General features: G+C 47.1%; 1 protein-coding gene across 1 annotated transcript; it reads right to left on the bottom strand.

The window, feature by feature from the left end:
• Positions 1–800: 800 nt before the first annotated feature.
• Positions 801–23,642, bottom strand: MX1 (MX dynamin like GTPase 1). Its single transcript, XM_016220937.2, has 13 exons — positions 23,532–23,642; positions 19,046–19,238; positions 17,837–17,974; positions 16,955–17,109; positions 16,161–16,299; positions 15,283–15,481; positions 13,255–13,333; positions 11,372–11,494; positions 10,868–11,009; positions 9,285–9,443; positions 7,249–7,325; positions 6,532–6,774; positions 801–1,080 (listed from the first exon to the last, which is right to left on the bottom strand). Exons 1-13 carry the CDS (start codon positions 23,610–23,612, stop codon positions 850–852), a joined length of 1,959 nt encoding a protein of 652 aa, XP_016076423.2. The 5' UTR covers positions 23,613–23,642; the 3' UTR covers positions 801–849.
• Between the last annotated feature and the right edge of the window lie 1,957 nt (positions 23,643–25,599).

Here is a 25,599-nt window from a genome sequence, read left to right as displayed (position 1 = left end):
TGGCTGGCGCACACCTTGTCTCTCTGCTTGCCCCCTGGCCTTCTCTCCTCTCGTGATGCTTCCACTCACTTTAAAGGGCATGGTACAGGTCCTCTTGGACACCTGCCCTCCCCCTCCAGCTACAGCCCCATTGTTCAGTGTCCTGCCCCTAGAGTTGCCCTGGTGGGGTATCTACGGGCAGCCTCACCCCAGCTAGACCAGAAGTCTTGACTGTGCCCTGCTCCTCCCGGGCAATTCATGGTTAACATCCCACGGTCTCTGCTTCCCAGACCGCCCCCAGCCAGAGCAGCTGCCTGCTGGCCGCCCCCAACCCCGCGGGCATTTATCTTTAACTCCAAGCGGGAGCCAGGGATTTAACAACTGGACACTTGATCAGTGCACACTACGAACAAGCCGTGTGCCTCCCGCTCTGTGGACTCGCCCCCCACTTCCCCTCAGCCTCTCGTAAGTGACCAGACCACAAGCCTGGACTCAACTGCCTCGCCCTACCTGGCCCCCGGGATCCTACCCGCTGTCATTCTCAGGCTTCCCCCCCAAATAAAAAGGGCGCCAGAGAGATGTCCATTAGAAAAGAGTTTATTACAAAGAGATAAGGTGTGACTTCTACAGCATTCACACACGTGGCGCTAATCCGAAGGCCTCGGGGTGCAGAAGGTCATCGCTGAGGACAGCGGAGCGAGTCTGGGAGGCAGGAAGATGGCATCCCCCCCCCCCCAAACCACATCCTCCCCTTGAGTCTCAGGCTGGAAACCACTCTGCTCCCCACAGCTTCTTACTGGGCCCCTTCCCACGAAGGAACAAGCATTGGCAACTAACACGGGGCAGGCCTCGGGGAAAGCAAGCGGCCGCTCAGGCCGGGAACTGGGCAAGCCGGTGGCGGGCCTTGGTCAGCCGTGACAGCCGCTCCTTCAGGAACTTCCTCCTGTCGCTGGTGTCGCTGCGCTCCCTGAGCAGCATGCCGTAGCCCTCCTTGTCCTGCAGCAGCTGGAGCATGGATTTCTGCAGCTGCTGGCCGAACGACTGCAGGATGAAGAACTGGATGATCAGAGGGATGTGGCTGGACAGGCGGCTGCTGGCCTCCTGGAAGGAAAGGTCCACGGAGGGGTTGAGGGCACACAGCAAGGGGAAGGCTCCCTCCTCGCCACCTGAGCACCGGCAGCTCGCAGGCCTCTGCACTAAGGGAGGCGAGGGGCCCCGCACCGCCCCACAGCGCAGGGCGCGCCGGCCCGTGGTCAAGGGTCGGCTAGACCCCCATCGGCTTGTCCCGACCATCGAACGGTCGCTTCTGACCGAAGAGGGTAATAGGTGCGCCAGAAAGGTAAATGGACAGGGTCCAAAAACGACACTTTCCAATTACTTGTAACTCTGCCAGAAAGATTTTATGACTTTTTAAAAAATCGACACTAAGATGATTTAGCAGAACAGGGGCGAGGCTGTCAAAAGCCACAGAAGGGACCCCAAGAGATCTATGCAGGTCAAGAGGGAGTGCTGACCCTTCTCCCTCACCCCCAATTCCACCTGATAGTGAGAAGTTCCTCTTTCCTAAGACAGGTGACCTCACAGGACGCTCACAGATACTTGTCCTGAGGCAGCGCTGGGACCTCTCTGTGCCTCGGTTTTGTTCTCTGTAAAATATCAGTACCTGCTTCACGGTTAAAAGGTGCAAGTTTAGAAAGACACCAGGCATGGAATAAGCACTCAGCGAATTGAATCCAGAGGGTCAGCGACGTGGAGATGGCCCATATGCTACATGTTCTAGAAGGGGGGTGAGCCAGGAAGGTGGCCTGTCCCCAAACAGGAACGGGGAGAAAGAAGAGGGACTGGCTGATAGGAGGCATTCAGGAGGGATGCTGGGGGTCACAGACACTGAGGTCTGATGTTGGAGAAAGGACACGAGCTGAAAGGAACAGCCAATATCTGGAGTGACAAGAGGAGGCACCCGAAGAATCTTTCGAGACTTCTGGCACAAACACGGCAGCCAGAGTCACTCCCTGGTTCTCCTACACTTCATCCCAAACATCAAAGATCTGGTGGAAGAAAGACACAGGTACTGTACCGCCCCGACCCACGTGTCACAAGGAGCAATGGCGGTCAGGCAAAGTGACGTGGCAGGAGGGGACCGAGGCCGGATGGAGCGGGAGCAGCATGTGTCTGACGGAGCAGGATCTCCTTTCCTCTTTCCTGAAGGGGATCGAACTGGTGAGCAGGGCCGGTGGCAGACGTGCCTCCTGGCCGGGTGGGTTTGGGGCATCGAGGAGGGGCCGCACAGAGTATCCCACAGGTGGGCCAAATTTATTTATTTATTTATTTATTTATTTATTTTAAAGATGTTTTTATTGATTTTAGAAAGAGAGGAAAAGGGAGAGGGAGCGAGAGATAGAGAAACATCAGTTGGCTGCCTCCTGCACGCCCCCTACTGGGGATCAAGCCTGCAACCCTGGCATGTGCCCTGACCAGGAATCGAACCAGCAACCTCTTGGTTCATGGGTCCACATTCAACTGCTGAGCCACACCGGCCGGGCAGATGGGCGAAGTTTACACAAAAGTCTGTCTTTGGTAGCCGAGAAGAAATTTTCGAGTTGTGAAAACCAGATCCCCTGGATCTCTCCCCAGTGCCCACAAGGACACTGTACAAATCACTGGCCCAAGGAAGTCCAAGTCATTTAACGATGCGTGCCCATGGGACAGAGATGGCTCCAAACATGTCCACGTCCTAATCATGGAATCTGTGGACATGTTAGCGCCCACTGCAAAGGGCAGTTGAGGCTGCAGATGGAATGAAGGTGGCTAATCAGCTGACTTGAGACAGGGAGACAGTCCTGGATAATCTGGTGGGTCCAATACGAAGGAGGAAGGTGGACAGGAGGGTCAGAGGGATGTGTGACTGCAGAAGTGGGAGAGATGCCTACAGTACTGACTGTGAGGATGGAGGGGCCACAAGCCAAGGAGTGTGGGCGCCTCTAGAAGCTGGACCAGGCAAAGGAACAGCTTCACCCCTAGGGCCTCGAGGAGGAACACAGCCCTGCCGACACCTTGATCTGAGCCAGTGATCTGATCACAAGTAAGGGGAAAAGTGGAATTCTCGTTAACATCCCAGACAAGACAAGGCTGCCTATTAGCTTCGCCGTTGTCTCAAGTTGCACCAAAGGGACCCGACGAGGCAAGAAAAGGAAGTGAGAGGTATAAGATGGGAAGGGGGAGGGAGTGGAAAACCTCCACCATCTGTAGAGGGGTGAGTTCACTGGGAAAACTCTCGAGCTATTGCAGACAAGGGAGAATCAGTATGGACACGAGGTGTGGAACAACGGACAGAAACCGCATCTACCGGCGGCAAATGGGAGACAGACGGGAAGCGGAGATTCCCTCGCACAGGGACAAAGCTGAGAACAGCGTGGGGAATAAACTGCAAGAACAGGCACAATCTGCACAAAAAGGACCTTAAAACACTTCTGCGGTGCCTGATGGAGACCTCGGAAATGGAAGATTTACTGTCTGCAGACCCGTAGAGTGAATGTAAACACAGGGAGAATACGAACATTTGTCTTTTTTCAGAAGGAGCTGGACAAGCTCATTCTAAAATTTATATAAAAGCTGAAACAAACAACAGGCAGAAATGTCTGCACAGAGGGGGAGTGTGGGCAGTGATACGCCCACATCCCCAGCAGCATTACGCAGAGTAGCCCAAGGTAGGACCAGCTGGACGGCCATGGCAGGGGAATGGGTAAAAAAACTCAGCCCATCCATACCATGGGCTGCTGTTCTCCATTAGAAAGGAAGGAAATTCTGACCCATGCTACAATAGGGGTGAACCTTGAGAATATTATGCGTAGTGAAATAAATCGGACTCTAAAGGACAAAGATTATATGGGGCCACTTATATGAGGTCCCTAAACAGGAAAATTCAGAGAGTCAGAAAGTAGAATGGTGGTGGTGGTGGTGGTGGGGAGTTAGTGTTTAAGGGGCATGGAGTTTGGGTTTAGGAAGACAAACAAGTTCTGGAGATGGACGGTGGGGATGGCTGTGTAACAACGTGAATGTGCTTAAGGCCACTGAACCGTACACTTCAAAATGGTAAAACAGCAAATTTTATGTGATGCATATTTTACCACAATATGAAAAAAAGAAGTGGGAGGCAATAGGGGGTCCCTTACTGTACTAGATAGTTAAACACTGTGTAAAGATCTACTAGTGTATCATGTAGATGCTGACATACGAACAGCCAACCAACAGACTGGAATTCAGGATCTAGAAAAAGACCAACAAACGCAGGGAGAGAGTGTAAAACAGGTGTACTGCCCATCAATAGGGACAAGGGGGGTTCTGTCCTGGGACAACTATTAGCCACCTGGAGCAAATCTCATTCTTGACACCAAACAATTCCAAAGGGATCAAAGGTCTAAATACGAAAATTGAAATAAGTTACTTGAAGAAAATACCGTAGACTTTATAAAACTCAGAGAGACAAATCCCTTTGAAGTATGACAAAAAAAACCAGAAGCCCAGGAAAAAAGGACTCTTAAATCCAACCCACAAATCTAGAAAACTGCAGCAAGGTCTAAAACCACGGTAAACAAAGCCAGAGGGAAAATGGCAAACTCCAAAGTATCTGCATCACAGACCCCCCAGGGGCTAACACTACACTAAAAACAGAGCCCCGACTGCAAGGACAGTTCACCAAATGAAACAGAAATAACTCCTATGCTATGAAAAGATGTCCATCTCATTATAATAAGAGAAATGCAGATGCAAACTACAACAAGATGCCTTTTTCACCTATCCTGTCAAAAAACCGACGACTTTAGTAAAGACTACATTGGCAAGTGTGGGAGGAAACAGGCCTTCTGCAAGTAGTATTTGTATAAAGTAGTATTTGCATAAAGCAAGTGCTAGCCCTGCCCCAGGTGTAACAGTCCCTTTCACGTGTCAGCTTGGCCGGGCAATAGTACCCAGCTATTCCATCTAATCGAGGTATTCTGCAGATGTGGTTAACATCTACAATCAGATGACTTTAATAAAGGAGGCTATCCTTGAGAGTGTGGGTGGGCCTTGTCCAATCAGTTGAAGGCTTTCAGAGAAAGAAATCCTGCCTGTAGACAGCAGCTTTGACTCCTGCCCAAGAATCTCCAGCCTGTCTTTCCTGACGGCCTTCCTACAGATTTTGGACTTGCCCAGCCAGTCCCCAAAACCCATTAGCCAGTTCCTTGAAATACATTTCTTATCTACATATATCCTATTGGTTCTGTTTCCCCGGCACGACCCTAACTGATACACCAGGAATCTCATTTCTAACTCCAGATACATGATGTAGGAACAAGTCTATTCACTGCAACATTCCTGTGTCAGCAAAAGACCGCAAACAAACTATGTCTGTAAATAGGGAAATGGCTCAATATGCTACATCCATAAAACGGGAGACTCAGCCACAATGAAACAAAACAAGGCAAACTAAAATGGAACCATCTCCAGGTACAGGAAAGGAAACAAGATGCAGAACAGTTTACTCTGCTAACCTTGGTGTACACACAATTTGCATATTACATATATTGCGCACGTGAGTGCGTGCACACACACACACACACACACACGTAAGCTGTCCCTTGGAGGTTATCAAGAAGCTGATAGAGAACTGCTTCTGCTACTTGGGGAGGGGACCGCATGGCTCCGAGCGGGTGGGTGGGGGACCCATTTTCCACTGTCACTCACTCTAACAGGCTCACGAGGCAGGTGAGCAGTCAGGGGAATCCCGGGTGCACAGGTGTCCTTCTGTCTTGCCCTGCACTGGCTTCACCTGCATGTGTGCACCACCCAGAGTTTGTGCAAACGGAACTCGACCCTTGGGTTAGAGCCTCGCTGCTCGGAGCGTGGTCTCCGTCCAGCAGCGCGGCCTCCCTCTGGCACCGTTAGAAATGCAGCCCCGGCCCCAGCTCAGACCTGAGATCCCCCCGATTTCAACAAGACCGAGTTTGAGAAGCACGGCCTTCAGCACGCCATCGGGGAGGTGACGGCGACACCCGGTAAAGCAAGGGATTACTCTTTTCTTTACCTGTCCAGATTTTTACATATCTCAACGGTTCTAACTAAGGTCTGCTCAGCCAAGTTGTGCAGCCTTCCCAGGACGAAACCAGTCACCCTTCGTGTTATTTGAAATCCAGAGTAGCAATCAAAGCACATGTCTCCATGAGTGGCTTCTGTTTGGCGAGCTGCCACCGTATCCCACTGCTGCGCTAAGGGATTTACCTGCAGTCATCCCATTGAATAGTCACTAGAAACCTATGGGGAGATACCATTTTACAGAGAAGAAAGCTGAGGCTCAGAGAGGTTAAGGAACCTGGCCAGGGTCACACAGCCAGTCAACACCAGACGTGAGTGGCTCTGAGCCACAACCTCTTTTTGTCATCTGAAGCTGAGTAACTTCCATGGAGGCTGACCAAGGGCTGAAAGGCAGACCTGGCTGGTGGGTGGCCACCTTATGGAGACAATAAGACAGGAAATGGGACAAACACCACCTTTCTGAGACATGCGCAGACTCACCTGGCAGTAGGCCGTCAGGTGCTGGAGGATTTCAGCCAGAGAGTAGTGCGAAGAGTCTTGCTCGTATACCGCATTGCCTGATTTAGTCTTCTTGTTTGCCTCCGTCTCCTCCTGTCTGACCCTCTGTAGCGCAGCCCGGTACACTTGGTCTTGGCAGTAGACAATCTGCTCCATTTGGAAGTGAAGTCGGATAGTCTTCTCAGCTTCTTTCTCTAGTTCTAATTTAATGTCTTCGATTTTGGACTAATGCACAAGAGAAACACAACAAAATTCCCCTCAAGAAGTGTATCCCTGGGTCAGAGAAAAATAGGTTGTACGCAAAGTCCACAGATTAGCAGGTTCTCCAACTTGAATGAAAGCAGCACGCTGCTACTCTAGCAGGTTCCCTCGGCAGTTAGAGCCTCAGCCCGCAGACTGAAGGGTCCCGGGTTCAATTCTGGCCAAGGGCATGTGCCTCGGCTGCAGGCTTGATCCCTGGCCCCAACTGGGAGGCAACCAATCGATGTGTCTCTCTCATGCTGATGTGTCCCTCTCTCTCTCTGTCTTTTATTGCTTTTAACCAGACTTCACTGGTAATATAATCAGTAATATTCACTAATAAGCTTCATAATTTGATTCTCCACATATAAAGTTGCAACAGTCTTAATCCTGGAAATCTATTTTCTATATGTTACAGTTAATTTTTTTTTTTTCCCAATAACAAATGGTCAGTTTTACCTTGGAGGTTCTGAAAAGGTTGAAATATTCCTCATAATTTTTCTTGGAAGCATCTGTGAAGGCTACCCGGACCATATCTGACGGAAGAAAGACAAAGAAGTTCAGTAGTGCGAGGACCACTCATCACCTTTATAGGTTGCACAAAGTCAGGGGATAAAACCACAAAGACAAGAGCGCTCTCCATCCCGCTCAGCCTCCATCCACTCCTCCCCTCTTTCCTCTGAGGAGGAAGGGGTACTTTTTGGCTCAAGAACTCCCTAGAAGAATTTTAAACCTAAGTGTCCGCCGGCATACTTATGTGACATTTAAAGTTTTCATCCTAAGTGTAAATAGTTGCAAAGACTATGATTTCTAGTAAGTTATAAATGTATCAGGATTTTATAGTAAAACCTCCCGTCACTCTTTCACATGCACCAACAAGATCTAAACGTCCACCTCATCTATCTGAAAATACACGAACAAGCTCTTAAGTCAGAAAATTTGCACTCTTTTGATTTTTGAAACCTATTATTTCCACTTGACTTCCTCAAAGAATTTTATCCTAATATGATGTACAGCATCTTATTGCTTGAAAATCTTTCACTGACTCCACATCTCATCTTTCTAAAACAAAAGTTTATATATATATATATAAATTGCTTCTATGACTATAAGGCTCTAAGAACAACATGTTTTCTTCAGGAGTGCATTAAGAGGGCATAACTGGTCAACAGAACACAGTGACAGACTGGATATATAATTATTAAGCCTAAAGGTACAATTTATTGGAAATACATCTCTTAATGAGACTGTAAGGTAAGCCACAGCAGCGGGGCAGAGTGAGGTGTTGTGTCCTAAGACATATATATTTGGTCTTTGCCCCTGGTTCCTGACACCGCTCCTAGATCCCGCAGGACTTCCTGGGGCGTGGGAGCATCTCTTGTTGCAATGAGGGGACTCTGGTGGCCCTGGGTAGCTTAAGGATGGAGGCCGGTTGCCAAAAAGACCAAGCCTTGATTAGGAGCGTGGAACTTTCGGCCCCACCTTCCCCCGCCTCCCAGGGTCTGGGGAGAAGGGCAGCGAAGGGTGATGCAGACTGAGTTAATAATTGACTGTGCCTATGTGATAACTGATTATGCCTCCATAAAAATTCCTAAAGGGAGGGTTCAAAGAGCTTCTAGGTTAGTGGCACAAATACGTGCCAAGAGGGCGGTGGCCCCCAACTCCGTGGGACCTGTACTTGGGCTACCCCTGGAGCTTGCCCGATGTACCTCTCTCACCTGCTTCCTTTATAATCATGATAAAATCCTTTAAAATCTATGATAAATCAGTAAAGGTAGGGGAGTGCGTCCCTGAGTTCTGTGAGCTGTCCCAGCAAATTATCTCCCCTGAGGAGGGAGCTGTGGTGACAGCCCCGAAGCCCGGCAGCCTTGCAGGACCGAGACCCTGGGCTGTGCGGTCTGTGCTCACTCCGGGTAGTTATGCGGGAACTGAGGTGAACTGTTGAACACCCAGGGGATGTCCAGAGAATTAAAGAACTGGTTGGGTTTGTAAAAGGAATAATATGAACGGAGCCCCCTGAAAATGGAGAAACTGCCTGGCTGGTCTCACGCCTCGAACCTTTGGATTGTTAGAACAGGCAGGATAATCTTTGGTCTGGGGCTGGGGCAACATGTGTCCTAAGGACCTGTCTGCAAGGGTAACAGAGGGCAGATATGATGCCCAGTGGACTGGACATTAAAAACATTGTTTAGAACTAGCCTCACTGTGTCAGCTTATCTGCACCCATGGCGAGGCCTCCCTTCTGTGGGTGTAACTGTCCCCTTCCCTTTCTCGTCAACACCCCTGGCCTTTGTCTCCTAATCAGAACACGGTTTGGGCTTCAGCCTGAATCTGTGTTTCCCGAATAGCTCTTCTTAGTTTTTAAACTCAAATAAATGCCCTTGCCTCTCACTTTAGCCTTTTATTTTTGGGTTAGCAGGTAGCTGGTGCTGGGAAACACCCCGGGGAGAGCTCCGAGACCTGGCACTGGCCTGAAAGCCAACCCGAGGACTCACCGGTGACTGTGTGCAGCATATCCAGAGCGGGCTCCTCCAGGGTTTTCACCTGCTCTTTTATGATGGTCTCAAACGCCTTGTAATTCACAAATCCCGGCAGCTCTTTGCCACGATACTGATTTTCAAATTTCTTGACCTTTCTAAAAATGTCTTCATAACCTACAGCAGGAAAGAAGAGCTCTGAATTATTTTACAAAAATAACGTCACAGGTTTTTCGACATCCTGTGACGGTCCCTCTGAAAGCACAGAGTGGCAAGGGGGAAAAAGTCAAATCTGATTTGCAAATCAAAAAATAATCAGGGGTTGCAGTAAAGAAACAGACCTCGATGTACTTTTCCTTGGTCATCTTGAGAGGGTAAGCATAGAGCCAGGGTGTGGAGCCAGAAAGCAGTGAATGCAAGCCTGTTCTTAAAAACCTACTTGAACATGACATTTTGCAAGTCCAATTTGATTTTTACCAAAGCAATTGTATCATAATAGAATATTACGTTCTGTAGAGCCTTTAAAAAGTAGGATTGAGCCCTGGCGGGTGCAGCTCAGTGGTTAGAGTGTCCGTCTGCACACTGAAGGGTCTCAGGTTTGATTCTAGGTCCGGGCCTGTGCGGGAGGCAACCAATCGCTGTGTCTCTCTCTCACATCGATGCTTCTCTCCCCTCCCCCCCCATCTCCCTAAAAATCAATGGAAAAATATCCTTTGGTGAAGATTAACCAAAAAATTTAAAAAAGAAAGAAAGAAAAAAAGTAGGATTGACCACGAACACCATCTGGAATCAGCTACGCATCACTTACTGGTGTTCTGTCGCGTGAACAGGAGCCATGTGCAGATCCAACGGGACCACAGCGTACCGGTCACATAAGGTCATATTAGTGGGATTTTCTATTACTGTTTACTAGATAAAAACCACTTAGATTTTCCTTTAAACTTTAGGAATTCTTTTTACTCTCAACATACTAGGCTGTGGGGGAAAACGCTGCAGGGCTCTGCTGTCTCTTTTTGAAGAACCAACCAGGGATGGCAGCTTGGGGGCCCTTTCTTGAAGAAAAGCAAAATTCCTCGGGATTTCCTCCAGCTGCTACAGCTTTATCATTGGCCAATATGTGATCTTCTTTAGGTCTCTGGAATTACTAAAATATAAATTTCAGATCACATCTTCTACCGTTTTCCAGCTCTTGGGGATCTGATGATGCAAGGTTGGCACCTAGCACGCAGTTCTTTCTTTTCACTGCAGTGACTATTAAGTCACTAAACTACACCGGGCTTCAGGAACCTGGCCAGTTAACCAAGATCCCTCCGGGTCATTTCACCATTTATAACACAAAGAACACGACACACAGGCACGCAGACCCGCTCACTGTCGGCGGGTGGATTCTTCTAGAAGCATCTTTCGGTGTCCCTTGAAACAGACGCTCACTGGTTCGAGTTCAGTGACGTGGAACAGAGCGACTGTGGCTCCCCTGTCCCGACTTCTCATTCCCACCGTCCTCACTCACCACCCGTCTCCCCCACCTGATGCTGCAATGAATGTGGGTGTCCCCCGCCTCAGCCCGACACGCTGGGTTGGCGCCAGCGCCCCGGACTCACCTCTCTGGAAATTGTGCTGAATCACAATGCTCCAGTTGTAGAACTGACCCCGGATTTTGGTGAAGAGCCGACAGCTGTCGGGCCCCACGGATTCATCCCCTTGTATTAGCTCGAGGATGTCCTGATTAAATGCATTAATTTTCTGTGGAGAGGAAACATAAGCGGCGCTACTTCATAGGCAAGCAGCGAGGGGCCGGAGAGCGTGTGTGTGCTGAGGGGGGAGAGACACTGCCGGCTGCCCACGGGCCGCTGTGGGTGATCGGGAAGGGGAGGCTCGGGCACCAGGCCGCCCCTCCCCCCTTACGGCCTTCGGGGTCTTGGGTGAGTTGCACAATGAAGAACCGAGGAGCAATGAGGCCACCCTCCCGGCCCCCGGCCCTGTCCCTCCACCCCGGCCCCTTTCCAGTGCTCAGCGGTCAGGGGAGAAAGAAGCGCGTAAGGCACTGGCCCCTTTCCTACGTTCAGGGTGTGATTCTTCAACATGATGCTACGGCCAATACTCACGTCGATCAGAAACAACATTTTTTCACTTTCGTTTTCCGGTATGTCCATGCCGAACTTCTGTAACTGCTCTGATACACTCTGCTGGTTCTCCTTTATTTTTTCTTCCAACAGGGGCAGAGATTTCTGGGGAACAGAGAGAGAAAGTAATGGAAAGACAGAAATATGAACAGAAAATAAAAAGAAGGGCCCAGGCCTCCCTCTGCAAGGCGCGGGCAGCTGGGCTTCCTCTAGAAAGGCTGTGCAGGAGAGAGGGCACTGGTTTCCACCCCGGCCCGCCCGCTCTCCGCGCCTGCACCGACGGCCTCAGAGCCACGCCAGGCAGCCACTTGGCACGGTCCTGTAAAAGCCACTTGTCTAGTGGGTTCTGAAAAAGTGGCAGTTGCAACGATTTGAGATTCAGCAACCTCCATGCTGTGGTTCAGAGATGCAAAGTTATCGGGGACTCGTGGCTCTAACAACATTAATAGGGTTGACTGCACAAGTGGCTCAGCCTGCCACTGCAACGTCTAAACAGGACGGCTAGCCTGGCTGGGTAGCTGGGCGATTGAGCGTCGTTGACCTGGGATCCAGGAGATCACGGTTTGATGGTTTGATTCCGGGTCAGGGCACATGCCTGGGTTGTGGGCTCGACCCCCAGTAGGGGGCGTGCAGCAGGCAGCCGATCAGTGACTCTCTTATCATTGATGTTTCTATCTCTCTCTCCCTCTCCCTTCCTCTATCTGACATTAATAAAAATATTTAAAAAATAAAAAAATTAAAACAATGGCTAACATGTCCCAAGCACCCCTCCAAATGTGCCAGTGAGCTGGCAGGTGTATAACAGACACTCAGCCGCTAAAGCCAGGTGACTGTGGGTGCCCGCGGGTGCGAGAGGGAAGCAGCAGTGAGGCAGGATCTGGCCTCAAGGGCATCTGTGGGAGAGAAAACTTGAACCCCTTTCAGAGCCTGACTTGGTAGTGAGGCAAAGGAGAAATCCCCGTGGGCTTATTCCGGGTGAGAATTTAATGGACAAGCACCTTCTCTGTACATAAATCTGGGACCCCGACAGCTGGGCTCTCATCTTGGCAGGGTAGGCACAACCTGCCCGCCAGCCCACTCCTGGGGGACTGCGTGCAACGCCTGCACTCTGGTGCCGAGTGGAGGGGGCGAGAAAATCTCTAAGGAGAATCTATAACCACAAGCCAGCCCTCGAGCAGGTTTGCTGCCCAAATTCACACTTGCTGAGGGGTCCCCAAAACCTCCAGCTGAGAAGCTAAAGTGGTTCAAGCTGGAAGCCCGTCCAGGTTTCTGGCGAACGCAAACCCTGCCCTTCCCCGGAAGAGCCCCCTTTGAACCCAGGCTTCGGTAAGTCCCCACAGGTCACGTTCCAAGACAAGCTCCCTGTCGTAATTCCAGCCCAAGGCACAGAGGGCTTCCCATACCAGATTCATCAGGTTCAAGACACAACAGAAATACATGCAAAGACAAACCTTTAAAAGGGCTGAAAATGGGAAAAAGCAAGAGACTGTTCGGACAGGTTGGAAAAGAACCTTACGAACCAGAGAAATTTAAGAAACAATATGATCATCGCAACTACTACGACATGCCAACAGCGGCTGGCAGTGAGAAAGGGGGAGTTAGCACAGTCAGAGGTTTTGATTTTTAATTAGCCAAGTGGGCACAGTCTACCGGCATCCCTCTCAATGTGTGGTCCTCTGACAAGCACCACGCACGACCCGGGCCCTCTCTAGGAACGGGGGCCGGGCCGCACTCCAGACCCACTGAACCTGGGCCTGGGGCTGCACAGGATGCCCAGGAGCTCCGTGCGGGCTGACGTTTCGCCGCGGTGCGGTTCGTGTTTGCAGGGTCCCACCCAGTGAGCGGCCAGCGCTCCACATGCTTACACAGATGTGCGCGATGAGCTCAGTGGTCAGTCTTTCCGCCAGGCAGGGGACAGTGGCCCTTCCCTCCTCCAGGAGCTCCCTGCAAGAGAAGACGGGGCGCACGCCCATCCTGGTGAGGCCACAAGGGCAGCCGGCTTCGTGCGGCTGGGGGATTCACGGCAAACCCAGCAACTCCCAACTGGAGGGAGTGTCCCGTGGTTGGTAGGTAACCCCGCCAGTGTTCAGAATCGGATTGTATAGAATGAGGGCTGCGTTTCAGTCAATTTGGATCATTCAAAAACGGTATTCAATGACCCCTTCCAGCTGGTATATGAACTGCATCCTTACAAAAATAGTCACCTACAGGTAAGTTTTCATCTTTCTCACACACACACCCACACACCCCCCTCTGTGTGTACCACATGCATAAGTATATGTAATGCATACCGGTATAGGGCTTCATAAAAATGTACCAACCCATATTTACATAGGTGTGAGGTCTGAACACTGGACGCCGGGACACACCCTTCCCCAGACGGGTACTGAAACCCTGGCTGCTTGGAGGAAGGAAGCCCTTTTCTCAGTCCAAATCTGTGTTCCCAGAGTGAGTTCTTACAGGGTTCGACATTGCAAAAACTTTTTAGGCTAAATGGCAGGGAAGCGTGAGTTGCCACGCCTACTGTGAGATTACGCATAAACCGAGGATTCAGCTTCTGCACCTGTCCATTCGTCTCCTTGTAGTGCAGTACCCATCACCTAAAAGTGCCCGTTTTTACCACTGTTAAGCGCACAGTTCAGGGGAATCAAGTACATTCATGTTGTGCAACCATCTCTGCCATCCATCTCCGGAATTTTCCATCTTTCCAAACTGAAACCCCGTCTCCATGAAACTGTAACTTCCCATCCCCCTCCACCAGCCCCCGCACCCACCCTCCTACCCTCTGTCTCTATGAATACGCTTACCCTAGGGACCTCATCTAAATCATACAGTGTTATCTCTTTGTAACCAGCTTAGTTCACTGAGTACAATGATCTCAAGGTTCATCCATGTTAGAGCAGGTGTCAGAGTGTCCTTCTTTTTTAAGGAGAATATTCCATTGCATGGATAGACCTCATTTGGCTTATCCATCCATCCACAGACACTTGAGTTGTGGCACCTTTCAGCTTTTGTGAACAGTGCTGCTGTGCACAATGGGGCATGAATATCTGTTTACACACCTGTCGATCTGAACAAGACCTCTCCACAGGCTTCTGGGAGAACTGGCTGTGATATTAGCAACGTGCCCGGGCCTCCACCTTCATACACATGTGCGCATACAAGGAGCCTCAACATCCCACAAACACCTTCCACTGACATCTTATTGGCCTGGCAGCAAGTGCAGTGCGGAGGCTGTGCCAGCAGGCGCCTAGCTGCCGGGAGAGAGCCAGGCTCCTCTTTTCCCGCCAACTCCGCATCTTGGCAGTATTTTAAATCTGGCCAATGTATCGGTTTTTTCCATTTTGCAAATTTTTGCCTTTTCAATTTTTCTAGGGTTAGAAAGATCTTTATCCTGGGATTTTAAATTCTCCATCTAGAAGCTTCAACCGATATTTATTTTGGTGTAACATGTTCAGGGCCCAACTTAACATTTTCCCCCAGACATTAAATAATTTTCTCAGTGCCACTGATTAATAATCAAAGTGACATAGCCCATGGATTTGAAATGCCACATTTATCATATATCAAATACATGAATCTGGGTCTGTTTCTGGGCTTTGTACTTTTTTCCTATTTGTTGTATTTATGTTTTTATTCTGGTTCCAGCACCATACTATTTAAATTATTGTAGCAAACTCACTCCTTAATTTGATTTTTTACAAGTTTTTTTTTTTTTTTGCCATGCATGTGAATTCCCCCATTATTCTTGTAGGCAAATTCCACAGTCAGTATCAAGGGACAAACATACTCACACATATACCCCAATATCTGCTTTTGGAAAGGGGCAGTTTTCCCCAGGAAGGATGGAGGTCCTTCATTTGGCTCTGACAGGAAAACAGAGCTGGGCATACCTGAAATATGGGTGGTCCTCAAAGAAGTCTCTCTCTTTATGCAGAGCCTTGGACAGGCTCATCTGGTGCTGAATGTCCTGTTGGCCCCGGCACTTGACGATCATGTAGCCCTTCTTCAGGTGGTAGACAAGGTTTCGCACCACGTCAACTACCTTGTCTTCGGTACCTTTGTCCACCAGGTCGGGCTTCGTCAGGATCCCTGTGAACCAGAGCTTTCAATCAGGATGCTCACAGCTTCACTGGAGTGAGGGGTGGACAGCTCACCCACCTGGGGGAGCAAAGTCTCCTGGCCACCAGCTTCCTCCCAACCTTGCTTGAGGGCGGACAATAGGCCTTGCAGAGCCCAGGGGCAAGGTGTAGAACTCTCCATCTCCCCCATCTGACACTCTGTCCCCATTAAACACTAACTCCCCATTCCCCCTTCCCAGCCCCTGGCACCCTCCATTCTAATTTCTATCTCTATGAATTAGACTCCTCTAGGAACCTAATACATGTGTTATTTGGTTTATTTCACTTAGCAAAATGTTTTCAAAGTTCATCCATGTTGTGGCACGTGTCACAATGTCCTTCCTTTTCTTCCCACCTCAAATTCATTGTTAACTACATAACTGCTTTCTGGTTTTGTCCCACCCCCTGAGCTCACCATGCCTTCTATAAGCAGGTAGACAATGGTGATGAGCCAACTCGGGGTCAACAAGAGTCAATGTGACCCATGTCATCTGGCCTCAGTGGGCACCAAACCTGACCCCTTAGCAGTTCTCATCTGCTTGGTGCAGGGGCACCACCCTGAGTGTGTGCCAACAAACACCCATTGGATTCAAGGGATGCTTCTCTACTGTCAGACCACCTTCCATTTTTCGGTTTTCCCCTCTTCTTACCTATGGTCCTGTCTCCTTCGGGGTCCACCTCCTGAGCCATGCTCAGTGCCTCTGTGGTGGCGATGTCCACGTTACTGGGCACCACTGCCAATATGATGGTTTCGTCACGCTGAATGTACTTCTGGATGAGCGCCTTGATCTGTAAGAAAATGAGAGGTGTGAGAATTAAGACAGGCCCTGACCTTGTACTTGCTTTAGGCCCTTGGAGTCCCAGGGGTATCCTCTCATCCAAAAAATGAGCCCACAAGCCTGGTGGCACTTTCCGAGCCAGAGTTATGAGAAACTAAGTTGTCTGGCAGAAAGAGCTCAGGAGTCAGGGAAAACCAAGGTTTTCACTCATTCACCATCTCCTAAAACCCCAAATCTGATGGTCATGAAAAAACAAGTTGTCACAAAAATTGCTTGACTCTTCCCCAAATCATTAATCCACAGGGTGAGAATCGTTGATATGAAAATATCACATTGTTTCTAATGCTCTGTCTTCCCACATAAGACCCTTCCATAATACATGCCAGTTTAGACATGCCACAAAATGTGACTATAACCAAAAATGAGTCATTGTGCAAAATGGAAAACATATAAAACATATTTCCAATTTTGCCTGTCTGCCTCACTCTCTCCAGAGAAGCCTCCACTGACTTGATGAAGGAAATTACAACCGTCATGCTCTCCAAATTCCCCACTCATACCTCTTAATATCCGGCCCTCAACCACAGCCCTGAATTCACTGGTTGCTCTAATGCAGCCTCCCTTCTCCCCCAAGACCAAAGTCAGGATGGAGCCTGAAGTTTCACCTGACGTCCGATGTCAAATGGCTGATTGCCCACAGCCACCCTGGTGATGCCAGGAAGGTCTATCAGGGTCAGATCTGGCACTTGAGGGGAGCTGACCTCCAGATTAATTAGCTCACTACTGATTCCCACACCTTCCCCAGCAATGGCATTCTGGGCTAGAGAAGAGGGAAAAAAGAAAAGACAAAGAGCACTTAGGACGAAAGTTACCCATTATGGTGAATCCTCTGAAAGCAACACCTACAAGTCACTTTTGTACCTTCCCAAAATGATTGAAACTTAATTATGTGACATGCTAGGAAGAAATTAAAGTCAAATATGGAAAAGCTATCTATTCATCTTAATCACACTTATCAGCAACTAACTGTGTCACTCCTGTGTCTTTATCAACTTCAAGAGTCATTTCTCCCTTTGGATGTTTCAAATTGATCAAATTATCTCTGTGGTTACATTAACTGGGACCTGCCATAATTAAGTCTAAACAAGGATTCTGTAAACACATCTATTCTTCTGGAGGAAAAGGCCCACCCCAATTCCTCTTCCATCAGGTCTGTGGAATGGGGAAGCCCTTGAATAAAAAAATTACTTAATATGCAGAGACAAGCCTTAAAGTTTAAAATTCACATCATTCTCAGATACCTACCTTATATACTAAGCAATAAATGACTGAGGTCAGAATCTGTCCAAAAGCACTGGTCTTAATGAGGGAAAAGAAGCTAAAATACAAGGGAGCTGGGGCAAGCAGGAGAGAGGGATGGAGGAAGGACTGGTTCCTAAGGGTGCAGGGCAGGCCTAGAAAGGACAGAGTGGGAACAGTGGCAGGCAGACCCAACCCACTTCACATGGTATCTGAATAGGTGAGGATGAATGAACATGGGTACTTACCTTTCCTGACTTCCTTTTCTACATCCAAAGCAGATGAAATGTCAATCTCTATGTCCCGGTAACTGACTTTGCCTTTCCACTCATCTTCTTTCCCAAGTTTTCTCAGTTTCAGCACCAGGGGACATCTTGTAACAATACCTAGGAGGCCATGTGTACATCAGTTCCATACTCTGCTCTTAAAAGTCTTATATGGCGGCCTTAGACTTGTGGTTCTCACAGTTTTATATAATCTGGGAGACTGCTCACCCGGCTAATGTTCTGGTCTCACCCTCTGATATTCTGATACATGATATCTGGGGTGGCATCCGGAATATGTACTTTGAATATACATCTGAGGCAATTTTTGACTCCCTAATGCTTGAAAGCCACCATTTTAAGCATTTTGCTTCATCCCAGTGTTTTGTCACCAGCTCAGGTGGTAAACAGCAAACTTATGCTAACATCCTCCGCTATCCCCTAATATACACACCACTCCTGTCAGAAAGGCATACAGTTCCCACCAGGCCACCTTACTGTAAACTCCTTCCACATCCCACCCATCTTCCACATCCACAGCATGGCAAGACCCATCTCAGGTCTGTCTGCATCCCATGAGCCCTCACCGATATCTTTGGCCTTGTAACTCAAACAGCACCACTAACCAGAGAACCAATCTTTACTTCCGAGGGAGAGGGTCAGCTCTTGGGAAGGGGCTCAGGAAAGATGCCCACATGCACAGAATTCTGGACCGGGGACCCATGTGCATGTACTCAAGGCCTTCTACAAACTGCAGGTTACATATAAACCACAGAAAAAATGTGCAATGAGTGGGTATTACGGCCTGAATTGTGTCCCCCTCAAAATTTACATGTTGAAACCCCAACCTCCAATGTGACTGTATTTGGAGACAGGGCCCACCTTTAAAGAGGTAATTAAGGTTAAATAAGGTCATAAGGGTGGGGCCCTAACCAATATGACTGGCATCCTTATAAAAAGAAGAAGAGACACCACACGTGCACACACAGAGAAAAGGCCATGTAAGGACTCAACAAGAAGACAGTCATTTGCACAAGGGGAGAGGCCTCAAGAGAAACCAAGCTTGCTGACACCTTGATCTTGAACTTCTCGCCTCCAGATTGTGAGAAACAAATTTCTGTTGTGTAAGCAACTCAGCCTGTGGTAGTTTGTTATGGCAGTCAGAGCTGACTGGTAGAGAGGGCAAGTCCTTACCGCTGCCTCTGGGAAGGGGGACGCCTGACAGAGCCTCCAGCACGGAGCTCTTGCCTGAGCTCTGGTCCCCGATGACAGCGATGGCAGGCAGGGCCAGGTCCTGCTCCACGCCCAGGGCCCTCAGGGAGTCGATGAGGTCAATGCAGGGGCGCACCTTCTCCTCGTACTGGCTGTACAGGTTGTTCTCGAGCCCCTGGAAGAGGTAGAATATGAGAATTTTGTCACAGCTTATAGGTCATGTTCCATCAAAGATGGACAACTTCAACTGGCCTAACATATATTTATTCAAGTTATCAAAAAAGTGGGAGAGGAAGAGAAAGAAAAAAAATTGAAGAAATAATAGATAAAAATTTTCCCAAACTTGATGAAAACTATAACCCAAAGATCCAAGAAACTCAATGAACTCCAAGTACAAGAAACATAAACTACATCAATCTAATCAAATTGCTCAAAAACAGTGATATTGAGAAAATGTTTAAAGCAGCCAGAGAATGACGTGTTATGTACAGAGGAACACAGGTGAGATTTCAGCAGATTTCTCATCAGAAATAATGCAAGTGAGAAGACAGTGGAACAGCACTTTTAAAGTCCTGAATATACCTTTAAAAATGAACGTGAAATAGACTTTTTCCGACACACCAAAGTTGAACAAATTCATCACAAGCAGACCTGCACTACAGGAAATGTTAAATTCCTTCCAGCAGAAGGAAAATGGCACTGAATGGAAATCTTAATCTGCTCAAAGGTAAGTACACCGGAAATGGTAACTACTATACTCTTTTAATTACTTAAATATATTTAAAAGATATTTGATTGTTTGAACAAAAACAACAATGTATTGTGGGTTTATGATACAGGTAAAGTTAAAATTCATGACAAAAACAGCATGAAGACTGGGAGGGGAGACATGAGAGCATGCCATTGTAAGGTTCTTTTTAGTATAATATCCCTTGAAGGTAGACTTGATAAGTTAATGATGTTTACTACAGACACTTAATAATATTTAATAGGGCAGTTCTACTTAATAAGCCAACAAAGAAGATAAAATGGAATAATAAAAAATACTTGATGAATTCAAAAGAAGGTAGAAAAAGAGTAAAGAACAAATGAAGAACAGATAGGGTAAATAGAAAACAAATAGCAAAAATGATCTTTTCAAACCCAATTATTAATATTAACAATTACAATAAATATAAATGGTTTAAATACTCCTAAAACAGTCAAAATAAACTGTTTCTTTTTTAAACCACTCCTTCACTTTATATTATCCTTACCCGAGGATATTTTTTCTACTGCTTTTCAAAGCGAGTAGAAGAGGGAGAAAGACGTATCAATTGGTTGTATCTCACACATGCCTCGACCGGGGCTGGGGATCAAACCTGCAACCGAGGTACATGCCCTTGGCTGGAGTCGAACCCGGGAACCTTTATTCCACAGGCCAGCACCCTATCCACTAAGCCAAACCAGCCAGGGCAGTCAAAATGACTTTGAAAACAAAGAACAAACTTGGAGGTCTAACATTACCATATTTCAATAACTGTTATAAAGCTTCAGTAACCCAAACAATGTGATACTGGTGTAAAAATGGAGAAAGAAATCAACAGATACATATTCCAGAAATAAACTGGCACATATATGAACAACTGATTTTTGCAAATAGTGCAAGGATGATGCAGTGGAAAAAGAATAAGCTTTTCAACAAATGGTATTGGGATAATCAAATTACCAACATGCAAAAAAAAAAAAAAATTAACCAACCCACCATATATATATATATATATATATATATATATATATATATATATATATACACACATACATATATATGTATATATATATACATATACACACACACATACATATATATATATGTATATATATATATATGTATAGCATGCCATTTACAAAACCTAACTCACAATGGATCAAAAACCTAAATGCAAAACTTAAAACTACAGAACTTCTAGAAGAAAACATAGAAGAAAATCTCTGTGACTGTAGATCAAGCAATAATTTCTTAGATATGGTTCCAAAAGCAGAATCCATAAAAGAACCAACCAACAAATTAAGACTTCATCAAAATGAAAACATTGGATGTTTAAAAGAAGTTATTAAGAGAATGAAAAGCTAAGCTATGATCTGGGAGAAAAGCATATATATGTTTGCAAAGCATATATCTGACAAAGGACTTATACCCCGAATATACAAAAAACTCCCAAAACTCAACAATAAGAAAACAACCCAATTAAGAAGATTAGAAAATAATTTTGTTTAGCTTTTACCTTTGCTTTCTTAATTCCTATTTTTGTGTATGTGTTATAATATACATCAATTTTACTAGAATATTTCCTTTACATCATGGTGAGAAGCTACTTCTATTTTGGGCCAGACAAGTCTGTAGACTACAGGAGATTTAGCAGAATCCCTGGCCTCTATTCACTATTGTCCATGAACTGTGACAACCAAAATGTCTCCAAGAGGCAAAACTGCCTCGGGTTAAAAACCACTGCCATACAGAATGTATGATTAAAAACTTCATATAAGGGGAACACTGACAAAGTTCAGCAGAAAAGGGGGTACACACTGGCAAGGACTCCCTCAGCCAACCCGGAGTGGGGCTCCTTTGAGGCCTCACCTCTGACGGCTAATCGAGTTCCTCCCCACCCCCTAGATCCTAACCAAGCTCCTCATCGTATTCCTTCCTCCCTCCTCTCTCTCATCCCACCTGCGGGCCATAAACCCCAGTGGTCCTTGTATTCCACACTGAGCTCGCTCTCCTTCCCCTGCTGCAATCACCTTGAATAAAATCCCCCTCGCTGGTTTTTAAACAAGTGCCCAGTGCCATTTCTCTCCATAACAACACCTAAGAAAGGTGTAGCGCACACTGCCCCAGGGAAAGCCCAATGCACCCAGGAGCAGCCTCAGTATCAGTCCCCTTAAAGGTTCTTTTGGCTTTTCGTTTCTTTAATCACCCATCTGCAAGAGTGTATAAAACAATGCATGATGAACACACATGCACGTGCCAACCCCTGGGGCTAAGAAAACACATTTTCCCAGTATTTAAGACACTCCGTACACCCCTCCCCAGTCACCTTTCTCCTATTACCCCTGCACCCCTCAGAGGGTCCTTCCACCCTGAGGCTTGTGATAACCACATATCCGCTCTTCTTCACAGTGGTACCACCTCTCCAACTTTCCCTAAATAGTACATTGCTCATTGTTGCTTGTTCTGGAACTTTACATAAATGGGATCACACTGTAAGTTTCTTCTCCGACCTGAATCTTCGGTTCACCAGTGTTTTAGACTCAGCCCCCCGGATGCCGGGAATCCTAGTTCATTCCTTTTCGCCGCTACATAGAATTCTGCTGCATAAGAGTACCGCAGTCTCCGCGTGCGTTCCATCACCTGCGGGCACCTGTGTTGGTTGTGGGTTTTGCTCTTATAAACTATTCTGTTAGAAGCATGGCTCCCGGGGGCATGGGCGAGAGTTTGTGGTTCTCAAGCTTTAGCGCGAAGTTAGAATGTTAAAGGCCCCACTCCTGGAGTTTTTTGTTCTCTAGGTCTGGGGGGGGAGCGTGTGTGGGTGCATTTCTCATTTGCATTTCAAACATCATCTGTTCAACTTGCCTGGAAAAGGCCAAGGTTCTCCCAAGCACGTGGGTGTGAGCTGTGTGAATTCTTACTGCCCCATACACTACCAGTTACAGCCAGGCCAGAGACAGTTATATTAGGGAGTTGGAAAGATGGGTGGACCTCTCTGTTTTTTTATGTCCTCCAACGTGGTTTTTAATATTGTTTAAAATACTGATAACATTGATCACGAAAAGGGAGTCAACTTGAAAGAAGCTGGTGAACCATGGCTTTAAAACATGTAATAGCAAGAGGTCTTTCTAAGCGCCCAAACTACCTGCATTCACTCCTCTCAACAGCCACATAAAGTCAATACTATTATTTCCCCCCCCAAAAGATGGAAAACCAGGCTTATAAAGGGAGGAATAACCCTGAGATCAGGCCATTGGAAGTGTTAGTGTTGGGATCAAATTTAGGCCCAACTGATTCAAGAAGCCAAGTGTGGTTCCCAACAAAAACACGTTGCGATTCTGGGGGAAAAGACAGCACATGGCTACCCTGTGAGGGCGTGTCATGACGACACCGCAGAGCGTTGCAGCTTGAGGCTGAACCATGATACGGGCATCTGGTAATGCAGGGCTCCTAGGGTTCAGAGCCCAGGCCAATTCCTGCATGAGCCAACCAGCATCTTGCCTGGTTTCCCAGGCCAAAATTGCACTGCAACTAGCATCAGCTAAGGCAAAAAGTCTTACATTTGGTTGCAAGAATGGCCCAAGCCATAGGATCCACATCTTCAGGAGAGGTGAGGGAGCAGGCCTCTCCAGCCACAGTGGCATCGCCATGCACCAGGGCAGCCCTGAAATGTACACGCCTCACACCCACACTGATAGTGATGAAAATCAGGCAGCAACTTACTGTTTCCAGATTTTCCTCTGGCGTAACATCATTTCCATTTGGCAACTGGCCACTGGATGAATCAGGATTTGCGATTTCCATTTTAGAGTGAATTTTCTTCTTCCTGTATTAGCTCAGCTTAAAATCCAGCAGATCAGAGTGAACACAAGTCAGAAGCCGGGCACATGCAATCATGGAACTAAGCCCACCACTCTGTACTGACTGAAAAAGAAATGGCAGGAGGACTCCAAGGAAGCAAATGTCAGATGAAGACAAAGGCTGTGCCCCAGCTCAGTGTTCTTCACGAACACGCTTCCTGACCCCAAAAGATTTTATAAAATTAGATATTTCCTGTCACAATTTTAGGTTGACCACCCAAAATTTTTTCACCATAAATTTAGATAGCAGCAAAGAATAAAATTTATGATGTATTTTTTAAATTTACATTTAAAAACAAAGTAATAGAACTCATCCTAACGAAGCTGAAGGAATCTAATGATGGTAATTTGATATCCAAACCTATAGTTTAAAAAACATATGAACTCCAAGTCATTTATTCTGTCCCTTTTGATCCTTGATTTCATATTTTCGTTCCATTCTCCCACGTAAGTGTATCTTAATGCTATTCATTTTATTTCTGAAAGCATTTCATTGACCAGTTTATCATACTCCCACTGCACCCCCCAAAAAATATATGCATATATTTGAAATTCATTTGAATATTTTTCTGGGACCACAAGTCTCTAAATATTAAATTTAACACATCTAATAATCGTGGATAAAAGTAAATAAAAATATTTCTCCTTTGATTTAAAATAAATGCTATAAAAAATATAAAGCACCTATTTACCTCCAACGTACCTTCCTTTTCCTTAAGGACGTAAAGTTGACGAGTTGGACAGAAATGCAAAGCTCTTCTCCTCCACCTCCTTGAAATCATGCAAAACATACCAATTAGACCAAAACCTGGGCAAATAAATGAGATCATCCAGGTGATGATCTGGATGCAAATGCAGAGGGGAGAAAAGGGGGCCACTTTGAAGCCAATTCATGGTTCCTGGGATCCTTTTTTGCAAATCTTGAATATTTTAATTCTAAGACAGATGGATACGGCACAGAATCAATTGTTTTTTTCTGATGCTCTCTGTTACTCTTTGCATGGGACCCTCCCCCAAGAGCTATGCAATCTTTTTCAATATTGGTGCAGTTGCAAGGGAAGGTTAAAAAAGACAGGGATACATGCCTTTTATGGGAAAGAGGGAGAAAGGTGATGCAGGAAGGGATCAGTTTTAAAGAGCGCTAGGGCATCTTGCAATCTGTAAATTTATTCCCTCACTTCATGCCTTTGGAAAGACTTGTGCTCGGGGGTTCCTGGACATGTATTTATAAATATACCCCCTTCTTGCTTCGTTCCTGGTCAGGATACTCTCTGGCTCTGCATGCCTTGTCTAGCTGGGTGCTAAGGTCCTCTATGGACACGTATTCAGTTCAGGAATGACAACTACTTTGACTTGTGGCTTTGGAGGTGCCAGAAGGTATTACAATTGAAAAAGCTCCCATTCGGTAAAAGAGAACACCAGCCACTGGGGGTCAGAGTTACTGTGTGCCTCCAACACGGTTCGCATTTTAACGGTTTGGTGGTGTTCCTCTTGTATCCCTCTCATGGCTGCCCTTCCTTCCATCTGAGGACAGGACACTTACCTCTGCACAGATCCAACTGCCCAGAGGACTTCATGTCTCTCTCGCCCCCCTGAAGTCTCAGCAACCGTGATTTTAGATATCATTTCTGAGTTTTGTGTCTTTTTCTTCAGCAGTGTCGGGTCACAACAGCATAGTGCCCGGCACAGGAAAGGTACTCAGTGAATTCTGAATCCCTGAATCAAGGAGTCCCTGCCCTCCAGGAGTCTCTCTCCTGCCAGCCACCTCAACCCAGCCTAAGTATGCCAAGGCAAGAAAGAGAAACTATACTGTGTAAGGTTTTTGCAGGAAAGCCCCCGGTTGCGGGGCTGTTTTGGATCGGTCACCCAGCTGCCTCAGGAGCCGGCAGGTCTGAAGGCCAATCAAGCGCGCCCTGGGCGCAGCCAACACC

The sequence above is a fragment of the Miniopterus natalensis genome, chromosome 6 (genome assembly GCF_054644295.1).
Source record: "Miniopterus natalensis isolate mMinNat1 chromosome 6, mMinNat1.hap1, whole genome shotgun sequence".
Taxonomy (NCBI): Eukaryota; Metazoa; Chordata; class Mammalia; order Chiroptera; family Miniopteridae; genus Miniopterus; species Miniopterus natalensis.
The sequence above is the reverse complement of the archived record's forward strand: the minus strand, read 5'-3'. Positions and strand labels throughout refer to the sequence as shown.